The sequence below is a fragment of the Colias philodice genome, chromosome 27, assembly GCF_061535455.1.
Source record: "Colias philodice isolate Cphi_HAF_F1 chromosome 27, ilColPhil1 Martin Lab GWU primary, whole genome shotgun sequence".
NCBI lineage: Eukaryota > Metazoa > Arthropoda > Insecta > Lepidoptera > Pieridae > Colias > Colias philodice.
Window position 1 is genome coordinate 4,116,065 of NC_143112.1, and position 17,766 is coordinate 4,133,830.

Here is a 17,766-nt window from a genome sequence, read left to right on the forward strand (position 1 = left end):
CAATGAACCCAGTGTTCGCAATGCATGCCATAATAGGAAACAAACCTGTCCCATCCCGTCTAGCCTGGGGAAAATCACGATTATGGTGCACGGACAGTTTCATTACATTTTCTTTTTTTGTGTGCACCTAGCTGTATGTGAAGCTTTTATTCTCGTATCTTTATTCTGGACATGGACAGGAACATAACGTCGCGTCGTTCACAATAACATTAAAATTTAAAGATTAAAAGTAAAGCATAAACTGCATAGTGCATCTAAAACAAAAACCGAGAATTTTGACACCTAGGTACCTATGCAGTCGTTAAGTTCTTAGGTAAAGCTTCTTACGCGTAAAAAGGTATGTTCTTTTCCTTTTTAAAATCTTCCTGTATCTGTTTTTTATAAAATAAATGTAGGTACTTAATATGTTAGAAATAAAATTCTATTCAATCTGAATTAATTTGATATTTATAGGTAAATACCTATTTATAGTTGTATCTGTTTCTGCATTACTTCTGTAATGAATAGTGTTATAGGATAGTAATTAGTATTCACATAAGTAAAATACCTACTACTCGACCAAGCCAACTAGACGCTCGGGTGGAATGCGGCCTCCCCGCCCGCTTACCGCCTCAGGTACCGCGTTCGCCTTAGTACGGTTCGCAGCATCGACGCATTCGTACGTTTCGCATCGCTAGTTATTTCTGTACTTTTTATTATTAATCGTTAAAGCTTGTTGTTGACTGTTAAGTTTTTCGTTGTTATTTGTTTAAGTTTTTACTGTGTTGTTATTCATAGACAGCCCTCGAAATGGGGAAAAATAAGACTATTCATAGCGGAGAGCGAACAGTGATATTATTAATATTTTTTTTTTTTGCTATCTGTACCCGAGACATGGGCGGGTGACGTCACAGTTGAAAAGGGTCTAGTTGGCTTGGTCGAGTAGTACCTACCTATATATAATGTAATTACAGAATAAAAATACTCTTAGCTCTTAATACTCTTAGCTTAAATACCATGTTTAACGTAAATAAAGAATTATGAATTATGAATTAGTTAGTAGGATTTTTCCTTTGCCTTGCCACGCTGTATTTTTTTTCTAACAGTTCAAATTCAAATTGTATCATCACCTTGGTTCTAACAAAATTTTCATTCCAATTCTTAGTTCCAATTAGACAAAATTATATATAGATTTACTTGTTGTTATGATTATTAATAATACCCACGCTGAATCGTATTCTTTATAATTATTTAACGTGAAAATACAGACATGATATTATTAATCAAATAATTATTTTAATAAAATAAATACATAGCTAGAATATTTCCATGTTTCCATTGGTAGGTACTTAATATTTATTATTTACGTGTGGTATTAAAATTTATTTTTATGGTATTACATGAGAATAACTTAATTTATAAACATCGTTAAAACAAAATTAACATAAAACATAACATACCGAAAAAGTCTTCCCAAGTCATAGAATGATCCGAATCTGCGTTCGCTCCATCCATTTTGATGCACTAAACTTTAAGCGTTCTCATTTTATAACAGACAATAACACAAAACTAATCACCGAACACACATTTTTTATCTAAATCACTGGTATAACATTCTAAAAAAGTTAACTATTTGTTGACAAACAAAAGGACATCGCGTTAGCAGAGCTGCAACGAAATATACGTCTACGCGGCGTTACAATCTCCTCGTGAATGAAGTTTGAATAAGACAAGTTCAACTGTTCAAGCCCGAAGCCGTGGGCTGGCGGCTGGTGCCTGGTGGGTTGAGAAACGAGACGAGAAAATGAAATTACGTTCTAAGATTGCTCAATGTCTATAGAATTGTAATTCGAATGTATGTTGTAGAATGTAGAGTTTAATATTACTGAATAGTGAATAACATGTTGAGGTTTTCATTTTTTGTATGATTTGTACTCATTATACGAAAATAAATAATATAATTTATTTCCAAATAGATTAAAATATTGAGGAATCAAATCTTTTAAAAATAAGTAGTAAGTAGGTAATATAAAATTTATACATATAGGTACCAATTAGAGTCTCTATGCAAGAATATTAAACTTTAATATTCCTAATAATTTAATAAATAAACTGCGTATTCTTTGTACCTACATAAATTTATTGCTCAATTTATTCTATGCATCTATTTTACCATGGACCTTTGTCCCTTTTCGTCCCAGATTTTCATTTGCTTTTCAATTTGTCCGGGGACTGTATCACAGAGAGGAAGGTTTAAAAAAACCATAAATATTTTCTTCTATTCCCATTGACATCTATGCACGTCACTGCACGTCGATGTGTCAAATTGCATGTTTATGTTTTTTTCTCCTCATAAATTTTATATCTTTTTATATGTAGGTACTGATTTATTTATTACAGAATTTAAATTTCATATAGGTTTTCTAAATTGCATTCACCTCCGGAAATATGCATTTTTTTATAAATGTTAACTATGTGGTTTTCTAGCAGTTTTGGATTGTTTAATCAAATAGCAACATTATAGAATTGATCCGTTGATTTCTACAACATGGCGATTTCAGATTGACAAACTTTTTGTACACTAAACGTTAGGTACATATCGCGGACTATAATCGTTTTTGTTCAGATTTGTCTATTATCTTCGCATTCATCACATTTATTTTAACCTACTTTCTGTATATGAGTGGATTTTTTATTTAGTATAGCGAAAGCCGCCATTTCATGATACAAATAATTGGACTACAGGTAAAACCAGTTTTGTAACTTTATTGTTATTTAATACGTATCGTACACCTGTGCCTAAACATTTTATAAGCATTCAAGAACTATATTCTACAGGAATTGTACAATTGTTCACAGAAAAATACCAAATATATCGATATATCAATGACTGGATAAACTTGAAGAGCTAAAAATGCCCCGGCGTTGCTTGGACACCGAGGAATTGATGGTAGCTAAGAGGAAGAAAGTTATAGAAGAATGTTCTAGTCTTGATGTGAGTTATCGTGATGACGAAGCACTCAACCCAGGCATTGTATTCACTGATGTAACCCAAAGGCAATGGCGCCTTGGAAAACCCATTGGTAAGTTAAATTATGCAAACTATTTCAGGAAACAATGTATCATTCAATACATTATTGTGAATCATATAATAAATGTTTATGATAACAATTTGTATATTATTTTTAATGTCAGGCTCTTCAAGCTTGAAGTAGCAGAGAGAAGATATGGATATGCCACTCCAGGTTCTAATATAGTTAAATATAAATACATACTTAGAAAATACTTCCCAATTCACACACATTGTTGTGAAGTTTTTATGTTACTTGTGTTGTTTAATTGTTTTTTTTAAACAACGAAGATATTGTTGTCTTCATACATTCTTTTACAACTTAGCCATTCTCTGTTGATGTAAGTTATATTAAAAAGGAGAACAAAAAATAAGCAGTGGTTAAACATTGATATTAATAATTACTACTTGAAAACAATTTTGTAAAGTACACATTGGAATTTAATTATCTTTTTGATTATGCAACAAGAAGTGAAAGTTGCATGAGTAAAACATCAAACAAAGATTCATATTCATTCATGATTTTTGTTTAGTAAAATATTCATTGGATAGTAGTTATTTATTAATATGGGGTGGAAGATTATTTATCTATACAAATAAAATCTTGAATCTGAAAAGTTTAATTTTACAAACAACATGAAAGATATCTACTTGATGAGTAAAAGTTAATCTAACTAATATGCGTATAATGGTTTGCCCATTTTACTCAAATTGAAAACTGCAAAGATTCATAATTTTTGTTACATGTTAAAACAATGTAACAAAAATGTTGTTGACAAGACGATTTATTATTCAATAATTTCATTATTTTATTTACAGGACGAGGAAGTTTTGGTAGAATCTACTTGACGTCTGATGAAATTGATAAAGAAGTCACAAAATTAAACGCCAGATATGTGGTCAAAATAGAGCCACATACAAATGGACCGCTATTTGTTGAAGTACACTGCTTGATACGATCTGGACAGACATCTAAAGGTAAATATAAATCTAATAAAATATAATATAAAAGGGAAAAATATGATGAAATATGCTATAAAATAGCCAAAATATGCGTTGCTCAAACAACTAAATATTATTACTTTCCATGATAATGTGTTTATCTTTTGACCTTCTAATACTTTATTAAAAACATAATTAAAAGAGCTCAACTATTACAAACATTTTGTTTAAAGCAACAATTGTTTCATGGCCTTATTTATAATTAAAAATAACCTTTATTATTTCTATTGCAGTAAGAGCATGGCGACAACAACACAAACAAAAACGGCTAGGTATGCCCCATTATATTGCAAGTGGTTCATTCACTGATGAAAATACAGGCATAAGATACAGATTTCTTGTACTACCACGCTATGACATTGATCTTCATAAAGTTATAACAAGAACTAAAGTTCTGGACTTAAAAAATGTCCTCATTTTGGCAATGCAAATATTTGATGTATTGGAATACTTACACAATCAAGGATACACTCATTCAGATATAAAAAGCTCAAATCTCATGTTGGGATTTGATGGCAACAAATTTAATAAACTACAAGTTCCTAAACCTGCACCATCATTCCAAAAAGATACTAAACAAGCTGTTGTCTTGTCCAGAAAGCCGAAAAGGGCTAAAAGCAGTAAGGGACGAACATCAAACTATTATGATGATGAAGACTTTACAGTCAGAGAGAACAGAACATCACTAGATGATTCCATTCAGGATAAAAGACTGACCAGTGTTCGGCAGAAACTGTCAAAAATATTATCTGACAAAGACAATAGAACACTGCATAGACATCACGCATTCAATCTACGGCAGATCACAAGTTATGTTAACTATGAAGACTTAAATAGTTCCATATGCTCAGATAGGTCATATCAAGTATTACTAGATGATGGCAGCAAGATTCATGATGATGGTACTAATGCCTTGGAAGAGATTTACCGAGAAGCAATCTTATCACAATCAAATGGACAGATATACTTATTAGATTATGGTCTAGCCTCAAAATTCCTGGATTCTAATGGTAATCACAAAGAGTTTGGCATGGATGCAAGGAAAGCACATGATGGTACGCTAGAATATAGCTCAAGAGATTCACATATTGGAGCACATTCTAGGAGATCTGACTTAGAAACTCTAGGATATAATTTACTAGACTGGCTCACTGGTACATTACCTTGGAAAACAGCAGAAGTCCTTGCTGAACCAGATTTAGTTCACGCACTGAAGAAAAACTTCATGAGCAACATTAAATTGCTCTTAAAAACATGTTTCAAAACTGAATTCTATCCACAGTTCTTGGAGAAATACTTGCAATATGTGACAAGGTTAGATTTTACTGAAAAACCTGACTATGACTATTGCAAAAGTCTGTTTAGAAGTGAATTATTGAAAAATGGATATATTTTTGATAAAGAACTACTTCTTAATTTCAATGAAGCGCCAAAATCGCCGATTAACAGGAATTGCTATTCCAAGAGACTAGGTACTAAGAACACGCCACCTGATTTTCTTGCAAGGAACGGAATAAAGAAAGCATACGAAAGGGAAAATGTATTTTCTCTTGAGAATGATCTAAAATTGGAACTCCTAAAGCAAACTTTAAACACTTCCAGTGATGGGCAAAGAAAGCCATGTTCGTCACGTAATTTCTTTATATCCGATGCGGATTTGGTCTCGCGTTTGAAGAAGACTTTGACGCCACATGACATTTTTGGTAAAAAGCTATCGCCGAAAATGTTGCGATCTAACAAGAGAAATATAAAACGTAAAGGTATGAGACGGCACAGGAATAGTATTGGGAAGTTTGGCAATTTCTTGGGTTCAGCTAGGCAGTTTACATGGGCGGAAATATTAGCTGGAAATCCGGAAGATATTATTCGTAAAGAGCGCAATCCGCCACCGGTAGACACATTTGTAGATGACGATTCTACTTGTAAATATAGGATTAGGAAGCTATCCAATGCATCTGATAATTCCGACTCAAACCTTCAATCGCCTCTATTACAGAAAGACTATTTACTAGCCTTGAATCCTACATATGCTATGAAAGATGTGGTTGCCAATTTCAAAAAGAAAGTGTCGAAAAAATCTCAAAAGACTACTGAAGACTGTAATCAAGGATTTGAAGGATATACTCCAGCAATGATTAGAGTTATTAAATTAAGGGAAAAACGTGACAGTAAAGATAAATTAGAAGCCGTAAAGCCAGAAAATGAGCAAATAACCAGTAAAAGATATACTAGGTCCATGGCAAGCAAATCTAAACAACCTATACAACAAAAGACTGTAAGAAATGTGAAAAAGAATGAAGTAGTGTCTCAAAAACAATGTGAGTCTCTTACAGAAGATAAAAATGATTCAACACCACCTCAAACAAGAAAATCAAGTAGAGTTAGGAATAAACAGGAAGCTAAAGATATTGAAAGTCCTCAGTCACAAAAATCTTCACCGAAAAGTGAGTATATTAGTTTGTTTTGAAACATATAACAAGTTGAAATTAATTTAAACATTCGTAATATGTAAGGTATAATTATGTAAAGTATAAATTTGGCCAGTAGAACACATACACAAGTCACAACACCCATTATAATTTGTGTTAAAACTGTCAAATATTTAAACTTTATTTAATTCAGTGTGAATTTAAAATATGTTACAATTCATATGTAACAACTATGAAATAATAACAACACTTCTATATTTGCAATAACTTTGAATATTTCATAATTAAATTATAATAAATGTATTTTTTTTATTCTAGAAACACCAGTACGTAAGAGAACAACAGTTACCGTCAACAGGTTAAGGCTGAGGAGCAGTAAACGCAAAAAATAAAGTTCAAATTTAAGTGTCTACATGTTAGAATAAGTTTTGTTGGCAATTAATTTTTTTTTTACTTCTGTATCTGAGGGTTTAATAGGTACATCCTAAAGATAACCATAATATGGTTTAATCTTTTTTATTGATGTTTACGACCAATGACTTAGCAAATCTATGACATTGTAATTTAAATGCATCTTACCCCACCCTCATTATTCTCAACTAGTTTAAGAGGAGGCATTAACAGACATTAAGAATGCTGAAAATAGATGGATAATTGAAAAGGTTAAAAATAATTTAAATTGTTCCAACATTTGGTTCAGAATTTATTATTTTTTTAAAAGTGATTGCCATTAAATAGATTTACTGTGAATGTGTTATGATCAAATAAAATATCATTTTTATAAAGGCTTTTATTTCCTTGTCCAAACATTGCTGTAGAGAAATCATACAACCAAGCATGCAACAGTCAAAGTTGTTCCATTAGGTGTGATTATAAGTTTACATCGGTTTAAGTCTGTTCAATTAATTTCATTTTTATTTCGGACCAATAAGAAGTCTTAAATAAGATTACAATTGGAATTAAAATATGTAAGAGGTAAGATTTTCATCAAAATATTTAAAATACAGATTATTTATTCTGTTTAATCTGTCATTTACTTTGACATTGACTTTTCATTTGACATTATTAAATGACAGGAATCCAATTGGCATTTCCTGTAAGCTCAGAAGGCAGAGCTGTCATTTTTTCAGTTTCCTATCATAATTATCATGACTTACGTATTTCGTGTAGTTTAATTCAAATAAATAAACTAACTTGTCCACTACAGTGTTAGTGACAAGAATTTAGTTTAACTGAAGCAGTGTTGGTTATTTACCAAGTTGTTCCTGTGTGAAATGTTATAATTGGTGACATAACCTACAATCTATATCGTGCCTTAGTACTGTAAAGTTTATAAACCCTCGTCATAGTTTGAAAAGTTGAATAAAATGGAAAACGAAAGAATCAGAAACGTTATCCGTGTGGGTTCAAGGAAAAGCGAGGTATTCAAATCGTCTATCTATTAGATAACCGATAAGCAGATACTTTATTAGTCGTATTATTTTAGTTTTTAGATAATTTATTTACGATAATATAATCGAAATTTGCGACAAAAATACATTATTAGGTGTAGAAAAACTCCAATATATACACGTGAAATGGCATTTCAACTCTCAGGGACATTAAACATGCTCTGCCTATATTATGCAAATTAAATATTTTAAAATACAACTTGTTTTGTAGTTCAAGTTTTATCATGAATTAAAGTGACATTATTTTATTGTATCTGTTTAAGTTTTGTGAATCAATATGCATATAAATTAGGCTAACTTCCTCAAAAATATATTTCTATTTTTTTATTATTAACTATTAAAACAAAATGGGATGGAGACATTTGTAAAATAAAACCATATTGGATTTTGAAAAAACATGAAGTCCAACACTTTTCGTATTGTCAGTGATTAAACTCATAAAAAGGAGGAATAAAGGGATAAATATTTAAGGCAAATAATTTAAAAACTCATTTCAATATAATTTATGAATTGTTTATTTATTTATTAATAACAATATACATATAATTTTATTGCAGCTGGCGCTCATACAGACAAACTATGTAATTGATTGCTTGAAGAAAGTGTATCCAGATAAAGAATTTACATTAGGTAATTATAACTTAATTATTTAAATTATATTGATCATTAAAAACTATCTCAGGTAACTAATTAAACCATTCATGTTTTAGAAAATAGTTAAATTATGTATTCAAAACGTTATATGTATGTTCATTTACTATTTGTTTAAAAGTATGTTCATTATACGGACCATATTTGATACTGGCTGTGCCCCGCGGTTTTCAAGCATAGCTCCTGCAAGTCTTATTGTGATGATAGGCTATATTATAGCCTATAGTCTTCATCGATAAATGGGCTATCAAACACTGAAAGAATTTAACAAATCAGACAGGTAGTTCTTGAGATTAGCATATTCAAACAAACAAAAATCTCTTCAGCTTTATAAATAATTGTAATATATATATTATGTACTAGCGGTCCGCCCCGGCTTCGCCCGTTGTACATGTTTACGTTTTCTCTACATAAGAACCATCCTCGTACTTCAAGGAATATAATAAAAAAAGGATTATCGAAATCGGTTCAGCCGTTCTCGAGTTATGCGCTTACCAACACATTTTGCGATTCATTTTTATATATAAGATTTATATATTATGTGATTTTCATAAATTTTATTTAAAATAATCAAAAAACAACCTACTACTAGCTTGAAAAGGATCTCTAATATAGTTATTAAACAGTTATAATGCGGAGGAAATATAATTAATGACTGCATCTCCCCTCTGTAACATATATGAGCATAACTGCAGTTATCCTTACTTGTATTATAAATGCAAAAGTGTCTGTTTGTCTGTCTTTCATGTTGTATTGGTGCAAATTTATTATAGAATTTTTTAAAGTAACAGTTTCTCGCTAAAACTAAACATATTTAAATTAAAATTAGTAAAGTACGATTCAATCTTAATGGCGGCTCGGAAGTTAGGTGCAGGTCCCTTAATGTCCCGCTAATACCTCAAATCGTTCTCTGCGCTTCGGATCGTACGATGTTCCGAGACGCCATTAAGTTTGAATCGTACTATCCATACTAATATTATAAATGCGAAAGTAACTCTGTCTGTCTGTCTGTCTGTCTGTTACTCAATCACGCCTTAACTACTTAACCAATTTGCATGAAATTTGGTATAGAGATATTTTGATACCCGAGAAAGGACATAGGATAAGTTTTATCCCGGAAATCCGACGGGAACGGGAACTATGCGGGTTTTTCTTTGACTGCGCGGGCGATGCCGCGGGTGGAAAGCTAGTAATAATATAAATTTAGGCATAGAATAATTTATTTTAATTTAAGGAACACATACCTTGTATGTTTTATAAACTTTTATTTACCTATGTGTTGTGAAAAATTATGATTGAAAAATGTGCCTATTTTATCAATCAATAAAAATTAAAAATAAATATACTACAAGTGGTAACAATTAGATTGCAATTTTTTTTAAATAGTCCTTATTTTTCAATTTTTTTATCACTATGACTGGGAAAATATCAAATTTATATATTTTTATCTCTTTATTATATCAGTGTGGCTTATGTTTCGGCATTATTTAATTACATACTAGTTTCCCGCCCGCGGCATCGCTCTCATTTTCAAAGAAAAACCCGCATAGTTCCCGTTCCCTTGATATTTCCAGGATCAAATCTATATATCCTTTCTCAAATTTCAAACCATCTCACATTATTCAAAATGGTTCACTGTATTAGGCGTGAAAATGAGGCAGAAAGACCAACAGACACACAGACAGAGAATTTCGCATTTATTTTATTAATAATATTAGTTTAAATTTAGATTTACACTCGCGAATTTAAGTTACGAAAATATAGTATTCGTCTAAAACGATTAGATAAGAAATTACATAACTTATTATTTGTTTATAAAAGGTACAAGATATCAGTGACCTAATGATGATGAGTTATGCCAAATAACTATAGTCCAATTTGAATCTTTTCTACAAAAAATATGAAAAAATTATGTATTTTGTATTAAAAAAAATATTAAAAACGTAACAGTCATTTGCAAAATATAATATTTTTATTAATATTTTAATGCAAAATGGATATATGTAATTTAAAATCCCAACACACAATTAAGGTTTAAAAAAAATTAACTACGATTTTTTTATTTATTATCTGCAGTAACCATGACAACCCTGGGTGACCGCATACTGGATGTGTCGCTCCCGAAAATCGGGGAGAAATCACTCTTCACAAAGGACCTTGAAGACGCGTTGAGAAATAATACTGTAGATTTTGTAGTGCATTCTCTAAAAGATTTACCGACAACACTACCAGATGGACTTGCTATAGGCGCTGTTTTTGAGAGGTATGTTATTGAATATTTAGTTTCTTAAAGCATTCAAATGCTTTTATAAATATATTTTTTTAAAGAATAGAAAAAAATTGCTCTCGTGGCGAACCCGGAATAGCGAAAATGTATCTTGTGTATATTTTATCATGTATATTAATATTCTTCTTTTTTGTTTAGAGTCCCACCCAATGAAAGACCGTTGTGATTTTACGCAAGTAATTTGTTTCCTAAGATACATACCTATGTTATTCTTTAATATTTTGTGAGTGTATTTAAACAACATACATTTTTCCAATATCTAAATTGTCAACACGAGGAAGGAAATGCCGAATCACAATCAGCGATCTTTCGCATTTTTTAAAACATTGAAATCGATTAAATACCAAACGTATTGTTTCATATGTAGATGGATTTTAATATTATTTTTAAGGATTTACGATTTTTGTCAATATCCTATGTAATGTAAATTTAAATTAATAGTAATAGAAGGAGGTCACAATTATACCGAATGTATTGCAGATCCAAAAAAAAATAGAATGTTGCTAGGCAAGTTATACTTTGTAAGATTCTAGCCATAGAGTATAGAAACCGGTTTTAATTCAATCAATAATTTATTTATTAAGGCGCAGATAAACACAATCATAGATATAGTATTTTTTATTTTAATATTACTTCAGTTTCATTAACTTGTATCGTTTTGTGATGCAATAAATACGTTTCGAATTTCCAAAATGCAACGTTTTTTATTAAATTTTAATAGAATATTAGTTGTACTCGGTACATAATACCGTCAGGAACAAAAATTTAGATATCCAATGTGTTAAATTACGCCATTTTGTTTAATCACGCACATCTTATTTCACAAAATTGTTCTTAAATTTTCGTTTTAGAAAAGTGGTCTTAGATTCTTAGTAAAAATAAAAACAATGGCGTAGTCTTACTATTATAAAATTCGTAAATCATTTTTTAATTGAAACTATTTTTTTCTTTTTGATGTCGCCTTAAGTTATAAAAGAATTTCCTAGAACTAGAATGTAGTATTGCACACTCGACTAATGCCTACAATTTTATCGCAAACTATATTTTTAAAACCATTTATTTCGTTGATAATGAATGAATATTTTATTATTTGATGAACATATTAATATGTTTAACCTGAGAAATAATAAAATAAATTTGGTATGATACCTAGATCAAACTAGCTAAGAAATTACGAATATGTATCTATCTCTATAACTTATAGTCGTGCGTGTCTTAAAAAAATTAAAAGGGTGCTTTATGTAAATATAAATAATTATTAAGTTTTTATAAAGTTATAGTGCACAAAAAATGAGATAGATATTTAGAATAATGACTTTTTTTCGACAGAGAAGACCCGAGAGACGCGCTAGTCGTCCGGGAAGATATCAAGGAAACCACACTCGCTGACCTTCCAGAAGGTTCTGTTATTGGTGAGTCAAATATATAAAACTAGTTTTTGCCCGCTGCTTCGCTCGCGTTCGATTTGTAAAATTTAACCATTCACGAATCCATCTAAAGACACGCAATGGAGCGATTTAAATAAAAATATATTTTCGAGAATTTGCCCTCTGGTTGAATAGTTTTTAGTTTTTACTTAGCTATATTTTTGGTAAACATATAATATAAATTGTATGTCTGGAGATAATTAGAAGGCCAGAGAGTGATAATAGGCCAGTCATTCAATTCATTCAATAGAGCGATTTTATACAATTTTAGGTATGTCTCGAATAAAATATTTTTTAATTTAATATTTTAATTAAATATTTTTTTTAAAGGTACATCATCATTACGTCGAACAGCCCAACTGAAAGGTAGTTACCCTCAACTGAAAGTGATCGACGTTCGAGGGAACCTTAACACGCGGTTAAGGAAACTCGACGATCCTACAACGGAATACAGCGCATTATTGCTTGCACACGCCGGCTTGCAACGGATGGGATGGGGAAATAGGGTTACTAGGGTAAGTTATATTATAGGGGTATTTATGTTTTAAGGGAATTATTTTAATATTGATAAATATAGGGGTTTAATAAGGAATAGGGTTTGGATTTCATTAAACAGGTGTATCTAAAATACTAACAGGATTATTGATGTATTACAATTTACAATACTAAAACAAAATTTTATGTACGGATAATTCTCATTTTCATTATTTAGTACATTTTATATTTTATATATATGGTAAAGTAAAGATTCTTATTTAGATATTGTAGATTCGATAGACCTTTTTTTACTAAATATAGCAAGTTACGACGTTACTTTGCCATCTAGAAAAGTACTATTACGTCTATGAATAATTTAGTACAAAAAAAATGCTTCTCTATATGTACATACATATAATATGTTTCAACCACACCCAAAAAACAATATCTTTATCAGTCTACATGCAAATTATAAACACACGCATAAAATATCGTCTTGACAATGAAAATCTTTGTTCCGATTCAATAACAAGGACTAAATTAATATTCGTAAATTGCAATGTGATTAATTGCCAATCGAATTATTAAAAACTAAACTAGAACACCGGTCAAGGTTGGTTTAGGAAGTAATTATGAATTGTGAATAATTACTGTTCTGTGAAAATATTTTTACGCTATTGTTTTTTTAGGGTTCCGTAGCCAAAATGGCAAAAACGGAACCCTTATAGTTTCGTCATGTCCGTCTGTCCGTCTGTCCGTCTGTCCGTCTGTCACAGCCGATTTACTCGGAAACTATAAGTACTACAGTGATGAAATTTGATGGGAATATGTGTTGTATGAACCGCTACAAAAATATGACACTAAATAGTAAAAAAAAGAATTGGGGGTGGGGCCCCCCATACATGTAACTGAGGGATGAAATTTTTTTTTTCGATGTACATACCCGTGTGGGGTATCAATGGAAAGGTCTTTTAAAATGATATAAAGTTTTCTAAAAAACATTTTTCTTAAAGTGAACGGTTTTTGAGATATCAGCTCTCAAAGTCGTAAAAAGTATGTCCCCCCCCCTCTATTTTTATAACTACGGGGTATAAAATTCTAAAAAAAATAGAGGTGATGCATGCTAATTAACTCTTTCAACGATTTTTGGTTTGATCAAAGTATCTCTTATAGTTTTTGAGATAGGTTGATTTAACTGTAATTTATTATATTTGCTGCTACGGAACCCTTTGTGCGCGAGCCCGACTCGCACTTGGCCGGTTTTATTTTTTACATGATTGCTATGTATGTGTCTATTTACTGCTATGTTTTTCAGGTTTCATGATTTGAAATGTAACATGTATAGACATGCTTTTTGTATCATGAACAACTGTTTGTCAAAATCTAAAATCTAAATATATAAAAAAAATAAAGTCATTTTTCTTTATCCATAAGAAGATTTAACAAGATCTTGATTATTTACAAGCTTCCATGAGTCTTCATCACCCTATTTTTCTACCTACCTTTCGGATATTATATGGTGTCAAATTTATTAAGAACAATACAAACAAAAATTGTATTACAAATCTCTCTCTCGTTCGATTTCAATTGTTTAAGCATGTTTCAAATCCATTTTCAAAGTTTTTCTCTATAAATAGCATTTTCACATAATTATACTAAAGAATATATTATTTTAGGTGTTGCCATGTTCAGAAATGATGTACGCAGTGGGCCAAGGGGCTTTGGCGGTAGAATGTAGAGCGGATAACGAAGAGATTCTAGAAATGTTGGCGCCTTACAACCACGTGGAAACGTATTGCAGAGTCTTGGCTGAGAGGAGCTTTTTGAAGACTTTAGGTTGGTATTGCCATGCGAAAAAAAATTTCGTGCATTTTTTTTTATAGAAATAGCCAGGCATTTGACTGCACCATTATATGTATATTACTAGCGACCCGCCCCGGCTTCGCACGGGTGCAATGCTGATACTAAATACACTACAGAAAAACTGTGAACGTTGTATATAAAAACATAGCGGCCCGGCCGGCCGGTACCGCCGCAAACGCTACGTGCCGCAATTTTTAAATCTGTAATATCTTCGCAAAAAAAAATTCACTTAAATCATACGGTGTAAAGGGCCATATAGATCTATATTAAATGAACAATGTATTCAAGGTATTTAATTGGTTAAGGATTAATGCTGAATTGGTTAAAATCGCTTCGAAAATTAGCCATTATTTGTCGTAAAAAGTAAATGACAAAAAAAAGTTATTGTGGATTATCCATAAGAGATAGACATATACCATCGCTGACTTTTCTGTAGACCTTTTCAATGTGTACAATACTTTGTACATTATTTTGATAAAACTCGTAGGGTTCAGCCTGCGTTTGCAATCTAAGCGGAAAAAATGTAATTTTTTACGACATCACATTAGAAACCTCAAAAATAACAGTACTTCTCCACTATTTAATGGGTGTTATTATACATATAAACCTTCCTCTTGAATCACTCTATCTATTAAAAAAAACCGCATCAAAATCCGTTGCGTAGTTTCAAAGATTTAAGCGTACAAAGGGACATAGGGACAGGGAAAGCGACTTTGTTTTATACTATGTAGTGATTTATATATAAGAAAGTTGTTCATACTGTAAGTTCTTTTTCATTCAAAAAACATAATTTTTTCTAGTAGTGGTGATCAAAATATACACACACTATCTAATTGATTTAGTTTTGTAATCACTACGCGGAAAAAATATACATTTAAAACCAATAAGATATATTCCCTTTAAAACAATTTTAGAGTAGAGTTATAATATAATAATATTATCTATATTCTATACACTAAACACGTTTTTAAACCATATTATTATTATATTTCACAGGTGGCGGTTGCAGCGCCCCTGTAGGAGTTTCGACCAAACTAAAAAAACTAGACACGAATTTCTCTCTAACCATATCTGGAGGTGTCTGGAGTTTAACCGGAGACACAAGGATCGATCACACGCTCGAACAAACGTTCGAACAAATAAAGAAAACACAGAAACACAAACTAAGCCCCACAGAAGATGAACCCAAAAAGAAAATCAAAGTAGACGAAACTAGAACGGATAAAAACTACAATCCCTTAGAAGAAATGGACAAAATGATAAAGGAAAGGCGGGGAAATTTAAGCTGTGTTGATACCAGGACTTCAGAAGAAATTAAGGCCCTATCGGAAACTATATTTTGTGGTTTGACAGAAAATAAAAGTATTCCGCTTGACGTTATTCAGAAATGTGATAGTTTAGGTCGAAACCTGGCAAATGAATTGATATCTAAAGGCGCTTTAGAGGTTATGAAGGTATCTCAAGATATTATAAGAAGTTCTGTGCAATCTTGATGTTTTGACGCAGTTTTTTATATTTTATTGGATTTTAAGTTTTGCTCACATAGGAAAATTACATTTTTTGTTATTGATATACGGTAGTAAAAGCTCTGGCAATATGAAATTAAAATGTATGCTTTCTAAACAAATTTGCAATATTTATGTTGAGCACACAAAGAAAAATGTACAAATTTTTTGTAAATTTTTGGTGTCGGTTATAAAGAATTAAGTAATATATTTCGTTGAATCTTTAATAACTAAGCGACGAGATCAGAGAACATTTTCCTTACCAGTCCATATTTTAAAATTGGGTGATAAAAAATTACATTCCTTTTTGTCAACAGGTTTTTGACAAAATTATAATTTCGAATGCGCATTCATTTTTATAATTTATACTTTATATAATAATGTGCTCAATTTCGGGATTCCCGCTACAAGTCCCTTCTATGAATTTGGTTTAAATTTTATGTTAATTTCACTATTTATGAATTTTTCCAATTTATAATTTCACAGTGCACAAAGTCAAATGTGATTTTTTTACTAGTCTTTCGGGTGCAATATCATCATACTATGTGTATGTGTCTTTTTTATACATATTTTGTATTAATTGGAAAACATATTATGTTTCCCATATAAGTATGGGACCCATGTAATATGACTGTTTGTTACTTTTTACCCTAATTTTTTTATCTGGTGCTAAATAATGTACAAAATCGACAAACCGACAAATAATTTACTTATATATATAGTGTTCATTTCATAAAGGTGCAAGGGGAATGGTTTTTGGGTTACAATATAATTAATTTCAATTATTATATTATGTTCTTGTTAACCCTTCTTTTCCAAATGAAATAATGTCATCAATTTTTGTGACAAGCTATAAGTTTTCGCCAGTTTTCTTTATTTCAATAACTTTTTTCTTTAATCTCTGAAGATTTGAACTCAGTCCTAAACATCCATGTAAAATATTAGGAAAAATATACGTATTGTATCTAAACACGTACTTTACGTAAGTTTATTCACAAAGGTGATATTAAAATTTAATAATTAAAAAGTTTGTGAAGAATAAATACTTGAAAATTGTCATAATATTTAATATTGATATTTATTTCTGGAACATAAATTTATATCAAATATTGTTTTTCAGTTTTTTATTTAAAAAAACATTTAATATATTATGTTATGTACTTTTTTGTTTAAAAGTTCTTGTTGTGTTCATTGAGATAATATTAATATGGAGATGACACCGCCTACATCACTTATGTTCCACTCAACATACGTCATGTGACGTATGTTGAGCGGTATTTTTTAATGGTTTTAAAGTGAAACGCATCAAACATGCCTTCGTGTGTGTCACGATATTGCACAAATAATACAAATAATACGGAAAAGTGCAAAGGAATAACTTTCATCGTTAAGTACCTAACTAGATAATAATTTTTAAAACTTAGTTAGAGCAAAAAAATTATTGTTCCAAATAAAGAATTTTGAATTTTGAATATTAATATGGAGATGACACCGCCTACATCACTTATGTTCCACTCAACATACGTCATGTGACGTATGTTGAGCGGTATTTTTTAATGGTTTTAAAGTGAAACGCATCAAACATGCCTTCGTGTGTGTCACGATATTGCACAAATAATACAAAT

The 17,766-nt window shown here is 30.8% G+C and overlaps 3 protein-coding genes across 3 annotated transcripts in view; 2 read left to right on the forward strand and 1 right to left on the reverse strand.

Annotated features, from left to right (window-relative positions):
- Nucleotides 1–1,704, reverse strand: part of GEFmeso (Guanine nucleotide exchange factor in mesoderm) — a 77,900-nt gene extending 76,196 nt beyond the window's left edge. The window contains exon 1 of the mRNA XM_089711733.1: nt 1,440–1,704. Coding sequence (XP_089567859.1) covers nt 1,440–1,494 — 55 coding nt within the window. The 5' untranslated portion in view covers nt 1,495–1,704. The remainder of the gene's footprint in view (nt 1–1,439) is intronic.
- Nucleotides 1,705–2,418: 714 nt separating this feature from the next.
- LOC149476581 (uncharacterized) lies at nt 2,419–7,259 on the forward strand. Its single transcript, XM_089711753.1, has 5 exons — nt 2,419–2,724; nt 2,839–3,062; nt 3,869–4,027; nt 4,285–6,495; nt 6,799–7,259. The coding sequence occupies exons 2-5, from the start codon at nt 2,894–2,896 to the stop codon at nt 6,870–6,872; spliced, it is 2,613 nt and encodes an 870-aa protein (XP_089567879.1). The 5' UTR covers nt 2,419–2,724; nt 2,839–2,893; the 3' UTR covers nt 6,873–7,259.
- A 327-nt stretch (nt 7,260–7,586) lies between these two features.
- On the forward strand, nt 7,587–17,324 carry Hmbs (porphobilinogen deaminase-like protein l(3)02640). Its single transcript, XM_089711796.1, has 7 exons — nt 7,587–7,901; nt 8,489–8,561; nt 10,659–10,845; nt 12,199–12,281; nt 12,627–12,811; nt 14,450–14,609; nt 15,633–17,324. Exons 1-7 carry the CDS (start codon nt 7,848–7,850, stop codon nt 16,127–16,129), a joined length of 1,239 nt encoding a protein of 412 aa, XP_089567922.1. The 5' UTR covers nt 7,587–7,847; the 3' UTR covers nt 16,130–17,324.
- Nucleotides 17,325–17,766: the final 442 nt, after the last annotated feature.